The sequence below is a fragment of the Lissotriton vulgaris genome, chromosome 8, assembly GCF_964263255.1.
Source record: "Lissotriton vulgaris chromosome 8, aLisVul1.2, whole genome shotgun sequence".
Lineage (NCBI taxonomy): Eukaryota > Metazoa > Chordata > Amphibia > Caudata > Salamandridae > Lissotriton > Lissotriton vulgaris.
This window is the reverse complement of record NC_141696.1, coordinates 531,855,803-531,873,915: the sequence shown is the minus strand read 5'-3', so window position 1 is coordinate 531,873,915 and position 18,113 is coordinate 531,855,803. Positions and strand designations below refer to the sequence as shown.

The following is an 18,113-nucleotide window of genomic DNA, read 5'->3' as shown; positions in this document are numbered from 1 at the left end:
CAAGCTCGGTAGTCTTACCTATAGCTCTTGATGTCACCTTAAAAGAAGTCGAGCTCGCCCTTAAGGCTAGTAAAGGAGGAAAGGCCCCGGGACCAGACGGGGTCCCAGTTGACCATTTTAAGCACAATATAGAACTATGGACCCCCATACTAACAAGGGTGTTAGAAGCCACCTGTACAACCGGGCTTTTTGAATCATGGTCTGAATCAATTTTGGTCCTGATATTCAAGAAGGGGGTTCGACAGAACCCGGCCTGTTATCGCTCCATTTCATTGTTAGATTTAGTGGGCAAAGTGGCAGGTCGCATAGTTCTTAACCGCCTACAACAATGGTCAGAGGACAATAAAGTACTGTCTGACCTCCAATTTGTATTCAGGGAGGGATTGGGTACCAGGGAGCAAGGCTTTAACCTGACTCTCCTAATGGGAAAATATTTAAATGCAAAAGGGGGAAAGTTATATATGGCCTATGTAGACCTAACAGCCGCATTCGACTGTATAAACCATATCAAATTTTGGAGGACCTTGGAAGCGATGGGCGTGGAGATCCCATAATTAACTTTTTAAGAGAATTATATGCGAATGGGACTGCTAGGGTGTGGTTTTGCATAAATGGGGAGAATACGGGGCCGTTCAAAGAGGAGAGAGGGGTTAGGCAGGGTTGTGTCCTTGCACCCTTCCTATTTACACTTTATACAAATGGCCTCAAGCAGCCATGTTGGAGGGGTGCCAGGACCTACCCCTGCTGCAGAAACGCCCAATACCCGCCCTACTCTATGCGGACGACACCGTAATTCTGGCTCAGACGTCGATAGGGTTGCAACGTGCCCTTAACAGGTATCATACATTTATGGCAAATTTAGATCTAAAAATAAACATCAAGAATCCTTTTGTAATGATCTGTGGGACAGGCAGAAGGAAACCGAAGGATATTTTTATTGAAAATATAAAGTTGGAGTCCACTACTACATACCCATACTTAGGTATACTAATTGACAATAAGGCCTCATGGCGTCGAGCAACTAAAGCCAGGAAGCTGCTTTTTATGAGGACAACTACTGAATTGGTTAACTTTGCACAGAGGTTAGGTAAGAGGCCACCATTGGAAATTCTCCAAATATACCAACTAAATGTATCAGCACAGTAATATATGGGGCAGGACTTTGGGGTTATGGTGTAGTTGACAAACTCTAGAAAGTTGAAAAAGCCTGTCTAAGGTATTTGTTAGCAGTTACAAAAGGCACTTCGACGTTTATCTGCCACTCAGAACTGGGAATACCGTACATCACAGACATGATAAAAGCTCAACCGCCCCTACTATGGCATCGCATTTGGTCATCTCCAAAAAATTATTTAATCTGGAGATTCTGAAAGATTGTCTTGGTCTTGAGAATGTACACAAGATAGGGTGGCTCATGAATGTGAAAACTTCCTGTCTGACCTGGGCTTACTAATCTATTATAATAACCCTATATTGATAGCTCAGATCCACAGTAAAGTGTTTAAAAAACAATGTATCAGCCACTTGGGGGAGCTTAAATTTGTCTTTGAAGCAAATAAGCAAACTGTACAAAACAACCTAATGATGCAAATTAGCCCCACAATTGAACCCTATCTAACGTTCACTCTGAGCGCTATGATAGGTTTGTGCTAACACGTCTTAGGCTAAATATATTTCATCATTTGGTAACCGTCCCAAAAATGAATGATTGGGCCAAAACTCTACCAACCTGCCCCTGTGATGAGGTATTGTTACAAACATCGATGCATGTGGTTTTGTTTTTCAAATTCTATAAAGAACTAAGGAAAAAATGGTTAAAACCTATTTTAAAAATCTGGGGTATGAGACAATGTCGTCCAGCATATCTTGCTTTGCAATTGCTGGATGCAGAATGTTTCACGAGACACATTGCACAATTTTTGAAATCTAGTGTCAGGCACAGAAATTTTTTACAGAAAAGGTTGCTGTTGTAAATTCTCTCTAGCAAATAAGATGTTTTTATCTATCCGTCTTTTTAACTATGTATCAGTTGTTCTCGAAAACTTGTTGATTATGGCGTCCATTAATGTGATGAATTTTATTCACTTATCTGATTATTTTTTTTAAACACTGATTGTATATAGAGAATTAAAAATTGCTTGTTTTAACCATTGTTGTTAAATTGTACTTTTATGGTTTTTGCTAATATATGAAAACCGAATAAAGGAACTTTGATTGATTGATAGTCTAGTTGTTCAATTTTGAGTCAAGCAGAAAGGTCATCCAGGTCTCCAGCCCAGCCCTCCCATTTCCATCGGGTTAGGCATTGTTGACGAGGGAGCGACACAGTTGAGAGGACCCTCCTTTACCTGGACTACCCTTCAATAATCAAGCCTCAAGGATGCTGTATTCTGGCAGGTCCACTAGGTAGACAAATTCTGCTCAAGTGAATATCGGAGCTGTAGACACTTGTGAAATTGTTTATGGGAAAGCTAGAAAAATGACCACATGTCCACAAAGGAATGCATTTGATCAATCTTCTGTCAAAACAGCCCCCAATAAAGTAATTCCGATCTTGTCAATTGAAATACCTCCTATTGCTCAGATAGCTAGTTAGCGCCCTCTCCATAACGGGGTTTGCATCTATTGGCGGCTTGACAAACAAGAAACATTGTTATGGTAAGTTCAGGCATATGAAGGGGAATAGGGCTACTGTATAAATAGTGCATCACCTCATCCGGACACAGAGAGTGCAGTTCGAATTGGTATGCTGGATCATTCCATCCACCGGACATCGAGTCATTTATTACTAGGAGAGGAGACGGCCAGTAGTACAGACAGATATTAACTCTCCCAGCCCCCTGTCATAGACTGAGCAACAACATTTGTCGAGGGCAATGTGCAAAGGGCGACATCCCCAAAGGAAAGTTCTGCATAGCATGAAGGAATTGTGGGAGTATTATCATTGTGATAAGGGCAACGCGGCCTAGAGCATTGAGGGGGAGAGTGCAAACTTGATACATCTAGCAACTCCCTTTCGGGAATTACAGCTTATTAAATAAAATGAGGAATTCCAAATGTTTTCATATGGGAAGGGCGGGTCTCACAGACGCGAAAACTAATTTCGGAGTTTTTCACTACCATGACATTTAAAACTTAAAAGTACATGTTCAACCGTTTAACTACGCAGCACACTTCTCTATGGGCTACCTAGGGCCTACCTTAGGGGTGACAAATGTAATAAAAGGGGAGTTTAAGGCTTGCCAAGTGGATTTTGATGCCAAGTCGACATGCCAGTTTAAAACTGCATTCAGGCAGCAATGGCAGGCCTGGGACATTGTTAAAATTGCTACTTAAGTGGGAGACCCAATGAATGCTGCAGGCTCCCTAGTAGCATTTAATTTACATGCCCTGGGTATAGAGTGTACCACTCTAGAAGGTATTTACAAGTAAATTAGATATGCCAAATGGGTATAAGCCATTGTGACTATGTTAAAGGGGAGTGAGCACAGGCACTTTATCACTGGTTAGCAGTGGTAAAGTGCAACGATTCCTAAGGCCAACAAAAATAAATCCAGCAAAAATGGAGGAGGTGAGGCAAAATGTCTGGGGAAAGACCACCCTAAGGATGATGGGTCTAACACAAGTGTTACTATTAGGAATTTGTTTATACCCTATTAGCTAAACTCTGAAATGATGAAAGGCTGAGTCAGCTGTACAGCAATTCAAACTCGTGACTTTCAGAGCACTGCATAGCTAGGCTGCAAATGTTTTACTCATTGAGCTGTTCTGTGTGCAAACCAATGCAAGCAGAGGCCCTGAACTTCATACTCCATAGATCAGTAAAAAAATACCTTTGAGTAATATTATCACTTACTATTTACATTGTCTCAAAGCTGTAAGCATGTGATACCAAACACAAAGCGAAATGTATGTCGATTCTGCATGGGGGCTGATTAAAAAAAACACTTGTGCATTCCAAGTTCTTTTATTTTCTCGCAGAGCCTCTCTGTTCATGCTTTTGGGTTGGTTGGGCCGCTTACTTCTACATTCCGCACTGTGTGTAATTGTAGGGCGGGCCTCTCAGCAGTGTCTCTTGTTTGGTGTAAGACGCCTTTAGAAAAGCTCCCTGGACACACGTGATATTTATGGTGTTACCTTACACAGCATAAAAATCGTCCCCTCTGGTTTCAGTATGACCGCTGTACAGTGCAGGTCATAGTAGCATAGCAGACGCCTTTTTTAGCATTCATATAAACATATTTGTCAGTTCAGTTTTATTTAATACACTTCTGTCTCCTGGCCATTGGTTCATCACAATATACAACAGTCAAAGTTAAGTCAGAAATTAGGAAGTCAGACATTTGAAGTCAAATAGAAAAGTGTGCGTTTTAAAACAAAAACAGATAGGATATGTAGCAAAATAGGAAAGCTGCTTTAAAAAAAAAAAATAAAGTGGCTAGGAAAAATAATGATGCAGTTCTTATTAGGTCTCCCCCTGCACAGCTTTAGCTGTATGATGGTGACCTGACGTTACCAACAGATAAATTCATTGAAAAAACCATAGGTTTCAGGGATGTTATAGTTAGTTGGAAATTTCACTCGTACAAAAACAACAATACGGACATTCACACAGTTTAGTCACCAACACATGCATTCAGTAAGACACATGAAATAACTCACTTAAACAGTCAGTCACACACCTACTAAATCCACCATCCAAACACTTATACACCCACTCATTCTTCAATTCACCTTCCTATATATATATATAATATATATTTAAACTTTAAAGAAAAACACATTCACTGGATGATGTCATCAGTGATGTCATTTGAGATGTCATCAGTAATGTCACTGAGCATGTCATGAATGATGTAATATGGGACATCATCAGCAGTGGATTGCGGGTGCGTGAGTTATAGTGAGTACAATACATATAACGGATGAATTTCAATCGGTTTGTTCGAGTGAAATGTCCAGCTAACTATAACACCCCTAAAACCTATGGTTTTTAAAATTAATTTCTAAGGACTTTTAAATGCTAATTCCGAACTAAAACATGTCTGAAACCGATGTTTTTTCAGTGAATTTTGAAGGTTTTTAAATGCAAATTCCTAACTATGCCATGTCTGAAACTATGATGTTTTCAGTGAATATATATGTACATATACATACAGTACAGAAGAGAGGACTTACAGCCAGCCCCCTTCAGCCATTGCCATTTAAAAAATTTGACAATGGCTACATACGCAATTCTTAAGTCATGGAATTAACTAGCCACGGGGTCAACATCTTCACTGTGCCTCTGCCCCCGCACCCTCTACACCATCACCCACCCCAAACTTCAAGCTCCCGCTAAGAAATGGGAAAGTCCCACTCAAATAAGAAACTCAATCCCTGTCACAGTGAACCATAAAGTCACTAAAAAAACATATTCTTAACCCTATGGTTGCCTAACACAAAAGCAGTCAGGCTTAACTTCGAGGCAACGTGTAAAGTATTTAAGCATTACACAAGCAGTAATAAAGTGAAAGCACAATGCCAATTAAATCTGAAACCAATTTCGAAACATCATGTAAATTTTAATTAGTAAAATGAAACAAAAATGACAAAAATCTTATCAGTAGAAACAGAGATTGAATTGTTTTAACCTCATCCGTGCTGCCACGATTTACCGCCGGTGCTGGGGCCCAATGTTAATGGGTGTGGTCATGACGGAACGGTTCCGTCATGAGCACAGCCCAACCGATGCTCATGACGGAACCGTTCTGTCATGAGCATCAAAAGGGTTAACTTTTAGGTGAAAAAAGCACCAAAAGCACAAAGTGCCACTCGTGGTTATCTGGTCCTGCTGGACCAACAGAAAGTCACAAGTTTAAGCTGTCCCAGATGGAGCCCGGGTCAGATACAGGGACCAGATTCTCCCGCTGAAGAGTTACGGTATTTGGGTATACAAGTATAACATTCCCCAACATACCTACTTGATGGTAACCTCACATACGCTGTCACAACCTTAAGATCCTATATGACCTTTTGGCACACATCACCTCTATCAGTGATGAGACGTGTAACCCTCCTAAATATGGTGGTCCTTCTCCGCCTCTTATACTGCTTGCTAACTTACCCCTATATCTCCCAACATAACTTTTTCAGTCTTTTGAAAAACACATGAGGGAATTCATCTGTAACAAATAGCGATGTAGGGTAGCACTTCAGCAGCTCTACTTACCCACGAACCACGGCAGGCTTTTTCTACTGAACTTAGAAAAATATTATCTTCCCTCCCAACTCCAATGGGTAGCTAAATGGGAATTGGCCTACTACTGGCTGACACCGCCATAACATCTCCAGCCCGGACATTGCCCAGGACCCTTCACTTGTTCCACCCATTCACCTGAACAAATATTCCTGACTCAGTGTTGCTGGGAGTAGCATACAGCTGCTACTGCCGAATTCTTTATATCACACAGTTAGTAACCCCTTTTGCACCAGCACTAGCCCTATTAGATGAGCCTAGAGGCCGCACCTTCACCTTATTGGCGGAGCTAACCACTTGGCACACAACTGGTCTGCATACCATGGGAGATCTCTACTAAGATGGTGCTCTCATCCCTTAGGAAATGCTAATGGCAGACACAGGTGTACCACCCAGCCAATTGTTCTCACGTCGTTGGCAAATACATGATGCAACATGACAAGAGCATCAGACTCACCTCATCATACAGTACCTGCATGTTACTGGCGCTGGGTCAACTCTTGTGGCCTTGCACTGCCACTGGGAGGGTGACTTGGCATGCCCCTCCATGGACAAGGAATGGGCTGTCCTGTTGGAAGGTCCCACATACATTCCGTGAAGTGCTCGATTTTGCCTTATCCAAGTCTACATTATACATAGTACCTACCTGACTCCTGTCAATATCAATCTCTACTTTCACCAGATAGATGCTGCATGCGCTTGGTAGATGCTGACATGCTCTGCATGCTATGGGCTTGCCCATCTCTCAGTTAGTGGCAAGGTGCCACCTCTAGACTGTAACCTGCACAGGGCATCCAGCACTACACAAATGGAAACATGTCTCTTGGGGCTCTACGACAGAGACAAGAAACACAGAGTTACCTCCCATTTCTAGACTTGGGGTTACTGATGGCCAAACATCTCATTACCAGTTGGTGGAAATCACCCCAACCCCCTCCACTTGTAGCCTGGATGCAATCTCTCCTCACATTGGTGAAGGCGAAAAGTGCTTTGCTACATAGAGAAGACAGTCTAGGAATGCCTTCCACAAAGTCAAGGAGTTTGACAGATATTTGAAGTTGGATGAATAGTGACCGCTTGAAATTAAATGCAGATAAGACGGAGGTCCTGTTTTTGAGTCAGACACACCCTCCCGCCTCATGCCTCTGCTGGCCCACAGACATTGGACCTCCGTCGATTCCAGCAGAGGGAGCAAGAAATTGTGGCATCAAGTGGGAGACGGATCTATCTTTCATGGCACAAGTGTGGCAGATTTCTTCAGTGTGCTTTGGGAGGTTGAAAAGCGTAAGGACATTTCTCCACTTGCTCCCGGAAGAGAACCGCAGGATACTAGTAAATGCGATGGTGACCTCGCATTTGGATTAAGCCAACAGTTTGTATCTGGGGCTGCCAGCCTACCTGATACAGACTACAGATGGTTCAGAATGCTGCGGCAAGGCTGATTCACCCGGTCCCCTTCCTTTATCACATCTCCCTTCACCTGAGACAATTACATTGGCTCAAGGTGGCTAAGAGGATTGAATTTAAGGTGTTGACCTTTGCTTTCCGAGCCATGGGAGATAGGGGCCCAGGCTACGGCTCAGCCCATATCGATAGAAACAAACTCTAAGATCCAACCACCAGCGCCTGCTCTGCATCCCTCGATATGCCAAGAACGAACAAGGAGGTAGGTCTTTTTCGGTCAGGACCGCAAGATTGTGGAACTCTATGCCATCTTACTTGCGCCAGTTTGAATTGGAACATGAGTTTAGGAAGGCCTTAAAAACCTGGCTCTTTAAGCCGCGGTAATATCTGTCTATTGCTATTTCGCTGCTGTAGTCTGTGTAGTGCCGGCAAACCTCTGTTTGAGGTACCTGTGCACTTTATAAATGGCTATTGTATTGTATTGTAGCACCCCTCATTAGCCATGTTAGCTTGAATCCAGTGGCACAGAGAGCACGGGACCCATGTCTGGGCATACCCTTCCCACTTAGGGTGACAACACCAAAAAAAAAACAAATGAAGGACGGAATGCTGAACAGCGCAAACATTCACACGCAGTCAAAGATCTGAGTTTAATCCATCGATCTTTTACTCACCATGCCACCCCAGTTTGGACAAGCTATATGCAAATCTGTCTTTACCCTGCTCCTCATAGAGACATTCCAGCCAGAACTGCCAAGCCAGGTCCTCCCTGGACCAGAAACAAGCATACTGTGACCAGTTGATGCTTTTTTCCGGTCCAGGGAGGACCTGGCTTGGCAGGTCGGGCTGGACTGTTCCCATGGGGAAGCAGGGTAATGACTGATTTGCATATGGCTGGGTTTAAACTGGAATGGCATGGGGAGTAAATAAAATGGTGGGTATAGGCCCAGATCTCTGTACGGGGTGAAGGTTTACATTGTTCAACATTCTCTCCATCAATTGTTCTTTTTGCATTTGTCACCCCGAGTGGGACGGTATGCCCAGACGTGGGTCACGTGATCTCCATTCCACTGGAGTCAAGCTAGCCTGGCTGATATGGGGTGATACCCTGAAAGCGGTCCTAGGATGCCCGTTTCTGGTCCATGGAGGACCAGGCCTGGCAGTTCATGCTGGACCGTTTCCATGGGGAACAGGGTCAAGACTGATTTGCATACGGCTGGGTTTAAACTGGAAGGGCATGGAGAGCAAAAAACAATGAATTTAGGCCCAAATACCTGTACTGGGGTGAATGTTTGACCTTGTTTAACATTCTGTCTATCAATTGTTCTTTTTGCAACTTTTAAAAAGGGACATTCTGTGAATAGTAACTTAAAATGTGACTTTACTATTAAAGAGGATTTTAAATTACAATTAATTTATGTACCATGCACCTTGCCCTTTTGAACATTCCGGGCCTACCTTAGTGGTGACATACAGGTAGTAAAAAGGAAGGTTTAGGCCTGTCATAGGGGAAAATTCAGAAAACGCTTCATTCAAACAATTTTTGTGTCAAAGATATTGTGATTAAGTGGAGAATAACTGTTAATTTGATTCATTTTGGAGTTACTTTGTGTGTTGAAAACACAGTGCAGTACACGCAGGTTTCTGAGGGAAATACTGACCTGAAATACTTTTGCTGTTAAATAATAGGGAGACAGGCAGCTCTCAAATCCTGCACAGCAAGCGATAGTCTGATTACAGTGCCTAATAAATGTTGGTTAAGAGGAAGATTAAGGTGTGTGCCTCTCACAATACTATTCAATAAGGGTTATTTATCAAGGTCAAAATGGCAGCTTAGAACTGCACTACAGGCTGCAGTGGCAGACCTGAGACATGTTTTACAGTGCTACATTAGTGGGTGACACAATGGGTGCTGCTGCTTTCCACTAGTAGCATTAAATGTATAGGACCTGGGTACAGTTACTACTATTTGCTAGGAACTTACAAGTAAATTAAGATAGCAATCAGGTGTAGGCCAATTTTAACACGTTTGAAAGGAAGAGCATAGGCCACTGGTTAGCAGGGAAAAATTGCAAAGAGTCCTAAAACCCAACAAAAATGAGCTAAGCAAAGTCGGGGAAAAAATCTAGGGTGACCCTGCTGAGAGGGCCAGGTCCAGTACCCTCTACCATTGCAGGATATGGATCTTACTGTCTCCGTCTGACACCAGGTTGCTCACAGTTTGACTTTTGCCAAAACTTGTTGAAGTGCTTCACAAGTATTGGTAAAATCAAATAATTCCAAAATACTGCCATGCCTATATGGTGGGCACCTTACGTGGGGGTGTTTCGAAAAACTATAAGCAACGCCATTGAAAATGGCTGATTATGTCTGCATGGGCAAGCATGATTGCCATCTTCTATTAAATTTCTAAGTATTTTTTTGGAACTTCATCATAGGATGACAATCGTGAATGTACGCGAATGCAAAGTCAAAAGATTGGTGCTCTGTGGCAAGAGCGAGACAAATTGGCTTTGCGTATGCTTGTTATTTTTTCTTTAGTACATGGATATCAATTCTGATTGTAAATACAAATAATTAATTTCTAAGTTTAAAGGAAAAGCTAACACCAAGACTTCTGTTTTCATTAATAGGAAAATACAAGCTGCAATGGGAGTGGAAGAACAGCAAGTAGCCATCGCACCCATCTATCCCGCCGAATTTGTGGTTACCCAGGGAAAAGAAAATCAGGCTTTCCAAAGTGAAGAGCTTACAACATTTTAGAACCAAGTTGTAGATGAAATTGCAATTCAGCAGTATTTTATGGACTAGGTTATAATAATACAAGGAACTCAATTGAAACACCCTATCGGAAAAAGATGCATGATGTTGCTTTTCTCAAGCCTCGTCCTGAAGGGATGTAGTAACTAACCCGATAGATTCTCCTCTGAAACATTATGTGAATACATTATCCTTACATTCTGTGCCACAGAATTGTAAAAGAGGGGAGATTTAACCCCTTCCACGCAGGGCTAATTCCCCCGCGGTGCGGGGGGAGGAGTGCCATGCGTGGCGCCGCGGTGCTTGTGACGAGCTGAGCTCGTCATGCTGCACAGTGGAGCTGTGCTCATGACGAGCTGAGCTCGTCACGACTCAACCCACTCAATCGAACGCCCCGCATAGGAGGGGAATTAGCCCAGCGTGGGCGTTCCACGGCTGTTATGACTAGCTCAGCTTGTCATGAGCACAGCTCCACTGTGCCTCATGATGAGCTGAGCTCGTCATGAGCGTCGAAGGGGTGAAGTCTTCGATATAAACAAAAAAAGCAATTTAGTGAACCAGCAGACATGGGGCCAGATTCACAAAGGGCCTCCGCGCTTGTGGCAGAGACCCCCCCAGTTGGGGGGGAGTGTCGGCACTCAGGCCGGAACCTCGGGAATGAGAAATCTCATTGTGGAGAATCAGCACGGAATGGGGAGTCTCCCCAATGGCTATGGAGCCTCCACCACGAGTGCAAAGGCCCTTTGTAAATCGGGCCAATGTTGTTAATGTAAGTGCACAGTACTGAGCACCTTTGCCTGTTTCATGATGCCATTTTCTGCACAGGAGCAAAAGGGGCCTGTGCACTTCATTTTTGGAGTCTTCAGCACATACGTTAAATTGAAAAATATCTACATTAATTTAATTTGTAATTGCATTTCTATAGGAACCCAAATAGGATTAGTGGTCAATTAGTATAGGGAAATATGAAATGAATATGAGCGGTGGACTTGTGAGTCTGTTGGATTGAAAAGGAGTGAAGGGATGGAAAAGGGAAAGGCCTAGAAAGAGTTTGTTTGGAGACCCTAGCAGCAGGAGCAATTTTGGGATGAGTGTCAGAGGGAATGGTTTTGAAAGGCTTGTTTGTGAGATCTGAATAGTAAAAGAGGTTTGAGATGATGCAAGGGAGGGGTAAAGGAGTGAATAGTCTAGAAAAGGTAATTTTGGGGATCATAGTAATGCTAGTCCTTTTTTACGTTTATCTAATTAATAAACAACTACTGTGTGCTCATCTTTAACTTGGACAAACAGTGCCACCACGTGGACGTGGCAGACTGTCATAAATACTGGTGTTGGCAAGTGCCAATGCCGAGCATCTGAAAACCACCGGCTCAAATTAAGCACTGAAAAATTTCCTAATGCATTTTGAAAGTGACATTCGGTTTACCAGAGTGAACCTAACATAACTCAAAAATCATGAATATTTCAAAGAGGGAGAAGCAAAATGCTCTGTTTGGTAACATTGGCCAGGCAGTGGGGAAGATATTTACCCAGCAAAAAGTATGATGTGACAAGAAACACATTTTATGGAAATAGATGATCATGACTAATTAAGTGCTAATGATACCTCGCTTTGCACATATTTAATATGCGCTTTTGCTTTGTAAGATTCCGCTGTTGTTATGCATTTGGAGATGAAAAAGAAGGTCTTTTAAATGTAAAAGGGGTTTGTTGAAATATTCCAATGTCATACGACTGTACAGTTAGAACTAAGAACAAAGTTTATTCGTTACTATATAATCAGACACCGATGTGGTACTTTTGTTTATTAATGCCTAAATAAAAACAATATTATTTCAATTTTTGTGAGATGTCCGATTTTAGTTTATTGGAAGGCAGAATGACAGAAATAATTTACACTGGGCCTGTTGTATTGAGCAGGTTTGTTGTTGCAAAGCATCTGATTGGCCAAATCACTGGCTTGCAACAGCAAACATGTAGGTTGGTTGCAACGTTGCACGACTGATTTTCCTTTTTGGCTTGCAAAATACACAGTGCGAGCCAACTGACTCTTAATGGGAAGGGTGTGTGTAATGCTCTTTCCCTCTCGTTTGAGAATCCATATGCAGTGAATCAATGTTTATGACTGAAAAAGGAGTAAGAAATTAGCAAAATAGGAAGCTGTACCCAAGGGATACGAGTGAATGATGTATGCCGCCAGCAGGAAGATCATACAGTGTTCTTGTGCTCCCCATATGTCGTTCATGGCACGCTGACTCTTATTTTTGAAAGCAGCCTTGCCCAGTTTTAAAGAAACAGTGGTATGCACTGAACGAAAATGCCTGGACGAGTGTCTGCCGTCCCTCGCAGGCCTCCATCCTCACGTTTGCAGACAAAGACAGGAAGTAGGAAAATGTCTCCTGGATTTTTTTATACAATTAGTTAGTACTTCAGTTATATCTCAAAATGAAGGGAGGAGGGGCTCGGCAGTTAGTCAGTGTGCAAAAAACCCGCTGTTAGGTTGCAACCATGCCTTCCTAGATTAGGCCTTGTATCAAATTTCCGAGAAACATATAAAGTAAAAGTGAACACACTGAACAATGTTGTCCTTGTGTTTTTCACCAGTTCTTGGGAGTCTTCAGTCAAATCTGGAACGGTGGAAGTCGAGTGCTCCTTTAAAGTGGCTATTAACAAGATGTAAAGACCTGCATGAAGTTCAAAAATGTGTTGCTCAATGCCTGCACACATGCAGTATTGTGTAGAGTGAGCAGCGAAAGAGTCTTCACATCTAATAGTGGAGTACCTAAAAAATATGGGCCAACAAAATATTCGAGATAAAGCAGTATCACTGCTTATATTTGCTTTGATGTTTCTTTTTTAAATGGTGGGGCAATAATATTCATTCACTGATATAGGATTTCTAAATGAATGCACTTGGCTTGACACGACTTGATTTAGTTTAAAAAGGGCATGGTGAACCATAAAGGAGTCTGAGATAATTTTGCAGGCCATTTACCAGCTCATAATACTGTGAGACCTCCTGGTCCACAATGTGTGGTGGCGACTAAGGACTGCCCCTAAACACACCTGTGTTGAAGCAGAATGTACCCGCTAAGACCTTTGATGTCCATCTCATCCCATCTTCTCCAGCACCACTAAATTTGATGAGACCACCCCTTTAACAGGACCATCATGAGTCATACTCTGAAATTAGTCGGGTGCTTCAAGTGGTTGAATCCTTTGCCTCCAACTAGACTGCGAATAAATATCTCAGCACTCAAATAAATTGTTGGAGTGGGCATAATTTGGTAGGCATAACTTCCACTTGATTTCAGGTCAAATCTTTCTGCTGCTACATCAGAAAGAGGACTGATGTGGCTACTCTAAAACGTTAGGATTGGTCATCCACTGATGAGGAATCCCAATGTTGCATAGGAAGATGTAGAAATAGAAACATATGCTCTTAGTATAAATGGGGGTGTAAATGATTTAAACTCATCTTTAATTGCTCTGATCGAAAATAACGGCACATGTAAGGTCTAAGATCCTCATTTTTGGACAGTGAAACCAATAATGCAAATTACGCTTTGTATAAACTATGTTCAAGTATGAATTTATGTTTTGGTGTATATGAATAATTTAAATTATAATTTTTAATGGAAATGAACAGTATCTTATGATGCCTTTCTAGCTATGTATGTTCTTTGTAACTTTTCAAGTTATAATGCAAAAACTTTGAACTAAATTTTAATAAAAGCTTGGAACAATTGGCTGACCAAATCTATTTTAGGTGTGCAGTTAAATGGATCACAAACAGCGCTTCAAGTGGAAAAAGTGAATGCTTACCAATCATAACCCCTATGCTAGAAAGCTTGTTGCCCTAAGCACTGTTTATAAGGAAGGCAAATAATGCTTTCAAAACCAGGGTTTGTAATGATCCCAAATCAAGAATATAATGGTGGGTTAATCCAGGTCAAATATGATCCTACATCTTCAAAGATGATGCCAGTGACACCACTGCCTCAAGCAGTGACCACCAGCATGCAAACCCTATGAAGGAGAGGCCAAAAAAGCTGATGTAAGGTGTGAAAATGAGAGTCTTTGTGGAAGTTGTAATAGTCACTGTTGCAAATTAAGAGTGGTCCTACGTCACACTCCTCTACTATTCAGGCAAAGCACAAACAATGCAGCAAAAGAAGAAACCATTGAACTACATTCAACAAAGAATCTGCACATTTGTACATCACAGATGAATGGTGGCTCGGTTCCAGATCAACTATTGTGATTCGCGATCAAACCTTGATGCATACAAAGTTAACAAGTATTGGCATAGCCAATAGGTCTCGCTTTTGGAACCTTTTAAGTATTTAGTTATGCAGCACAATATCCTTGGTGCGAGAACATCAACTGTTGCATGGCTAAACACTTATAAGGTCCCAGAGGCGAGACCTATTGCCAATGCCAATGCTTGTTGTTATTCCACCCTGCATTCCATAGAAGAACTAAAAAAATGCAACAAACATTTCAGGAAGCACTGATCCACGATTTGCCATGTCTTAAGAGGTGGGAGAAGTGGCGTAACATAGGCCCCCGTGTGGGAGACCACTACAACGGTGGTCTCCAAGCAAAGACATTGAAACATATTTGCGTTTGCTGCCCTAGAGCCGCTGACCTGGACTGCATGGGATGAAAGCATGTCCACAAAGCATAACAAGCACCTGTACCCTTGCATACTCTGTCGCGGAGCCACCATACACATAAGCATCAGCAACACAGAAAAAAAAGCATTTTGAACAGAAACTTTGGACATGCCCATACCACCAAATAAGAAAATAAACAAACATGATGGAACCATAAAATATGCTTTTTAATTCCCTACAATGGAATAATAATTATGTTTACTGTATTCTAATGTCTAAAGAAGCATTGCACGGATAAGTCACACAAATTAAGAGCGGGCTTTTCAATATCTGGACCAAGCACAATGCTGAGCAATCACTCAACCGATTTTATATATATATTTGTTAAAAATAGAAAAAGACGGGAGAAGTTATTCAAATTCTGCCACAGGCATCAATTGTAAGCGGCAATCCAAAAGCAATGTCAAACAGGACATGTGATTAAATGTTGAAACACAAGATGTCTATGAAAGTGGCCTAGACAAACTAAAAAGCTGGATCAGAAAATACCTCCGACAAGCAAGCTGCGCTCTGGCACTTGCAACCAAATGATATTCAAATGGCACCACTGTGGCCGACCAGCTGACTCGCCGCTAAACTAAGTACTGTTAAACACAACATAAGCAGAAGAGGTAGATTTCATTTTGTTGCACTGCTCCTCCAACATGTATAGAGTGGCTCTCTCTAAAATGGTCATGTTGGCATTTTTATTATACTTTTTGGTGGCATGACCACTCATTATCCAATGAAAGTTGTTTGTAGACCTGCATGCAAAGCTGTCTGACCTGATGTGAAGTAAAGGCAGGAAAAGGGAAGCCACAAACTACAGTTATCCCTTGATAAGGGAGGACTGGGAGCTCACACCTACGAAGTATATTATCTTGCAGCTCTCTTGCAATGACCCATGAGATAGTTTTGATAGACTGAGAGGAAGGAAAAGCTGAACCCTTAAGTGAGGCTCACTGTGAAAACATACCAGCAGGAGCGCTGCTTAGTCAGTGAGATTTGTGGGTGTGTATTTAAAATGTATCAACTGAAAAAAGGAATGGGTAAATCGGTGAGATGACCAAGGTTCGGCATGGACTGTTCCCATGAAGGGCAGGGTTAGATCTGATATTCATTAGGTGGGCCTAGGGGAATGATTTGAAGTTTGGCAGACAGGTAGTCAGTTGTAACAGCAATGGAGTACCCTGTTCGCCAAACTCTTGGTCCACCTGTCTGATTTAAAGTTAGACGGACAGCAACTTTTGCACTGCTGGGGTAAAATGTACTCAATTGGTGGAAAATAACCTGGGACAGCCAGATGAAGTAGGCACTGTTGGCAGCAAGCCACCTGACCGTCCAAACTATTTAGAGTGGACAGTCAAATGGCTTTTTTTCTTGTCCATCACATCCACGTATTTCCTAACAGTTAAGGACAGTAAATAAAAAAGAAATTACCCCCACTTGATGGGAGAACAGTAACATCCATGACAGTGGTTCCTTTTAATGTATAGAGATGTTCATTGGACCGGCAAGAATTCTAAATGCGGTGGGCGGAGAAAAGGCAGTGTGGCAGATGTAAAGTCCTCTGCCTCCCATTCTGCTGAAAACTAAATCAGGCCCTCTGTCGAGAAAGGCACATTGGGTGAAAAACAGTGGTTTGGAAATCTACCCTGAGCAAATGGAGTGGTTACAGTATTTGCAAGTATTTGTCCCGTTACCTTTTGGGTGATCACCAGCAGTACACCTGGAAACCCAAGACTGGCAGTTTCCAAGCCTACTACTGCCAATGTTTGTGGATTCCAAGCAGTAGTACATTTTCATCCATACGAAGAGTACATCTATAGGTGGAAATGTGCTACGCGTTTGTATATACGGCACCAATAGCTATGGATCCCAAGGTAATACCACACCGGGTCGCAGACTCCTTTAAAGATGAAGTTTAATACAAATGCATGTCAAGATGACGCGTTTCGACCACAAGCCTGTGGCCTTGATTACATAGCGCACTACAGTGAATGACAGGGTGTATATACAGATAGAGGACTGGTAGTGACTCTTCTATTTTTGCACACAGTTAACATTATGACGTTGGGTTCACAATATGCTGAAAATCAGGTGAGTCATCTGTCTAGGATGACTATGTGAAAAGCTGTGAAGCAGTAAGACAGCGGACAAAGATGATAGACTGAGGTGACATTACTAACACTCGCCCAACATTTCTCAAACTGTTCTGTGAAATGTAAAAATTAAGTGTGCAGATTGTTTTTAACCCTGTGGAACATATTAGCACTGAATCATAACACATCTAATGTTGTGATAATAAACATTCCTGGATAACGTAAATCAGTATGCGCTCAATGCTGGGATTGCGTAACTGCTGCGAGCCCTAAGGTACACAGACTCGGAAAGGGTGGAATGCCGTGTGGTGACAAGTGTCAGCACATGCAACAACAAGCATTTGCAATGCAATAGGTCTCGTATTAGGAAAGTTAGAGCTATTGGTATTGTAAATGACACATTTTTTATTTAGGTTTTGTTTTTGAAAATTGCTAAATTAATAGCTTTGTCATTTACAATGCCAATAGTTATAATTCTCGCAAATGCGACACCTATAGCATTTGTAATGCAATATGTGTTGTATTTACGTGACTTACATGTATTGATATTACAAATAACAATGTTTTTGAATTTTTTTTAATAATTAATACCTAAATAAAAGTTATTGTAATTTACAATGGCAATAGCTTAAACTTTTGCAAATAACATTTGTGAAGATTATGTTCAGTGTATTTTATTATGACGAAAATCCAAGAACATATGTCAAATATTAACATCTTTTTGTTACATTTGTAATAAAGCTTGGAACATTGAGATAACATATTTGAACCAGTAGTTGTTGAATGGTTGCACAGATTGATGCTGTGGTGGAGCTCAGTGATGTTGTGGTGCCACTGAGTGATGCTGTGGTGGTGCTGAGTGATGCTGTATGCTATTCTATATTTTGTTTTGCTATCCTATGTTTTGTTTTGTTATGCTATGCTATGCTGTTTTGTTATGCTATGCTATGC

The 18,113-nt window shown here is 41.7% G+C and overlaps 1 protein-coding gene across 1 annotated transcript in view; it reads left to right on the top strand.

Moving 5' to 3' along the window:
* The window catches only part of ACE2 (angiotensin converting enzyme 2), a 459,770-nt gene extending 447,529 nt beyond the window's left edge, over positions 1-12,241 (top strand). Inside the window, exon 18 of the mRNA XM_086934340.1 lies at positions 10,276-12,241. Coding sequence (XP_086790466.1) covers positions 10,276-10,405 — 130 coding nt within the window. The 3' untranslated portion in view covers positions 10,406-12,241. The remainder of the gene's footprint in view (positions 1-10,275) is intronic.
* Positions 12,242-18,113: the final 5,872 nt, after the last annotated feature.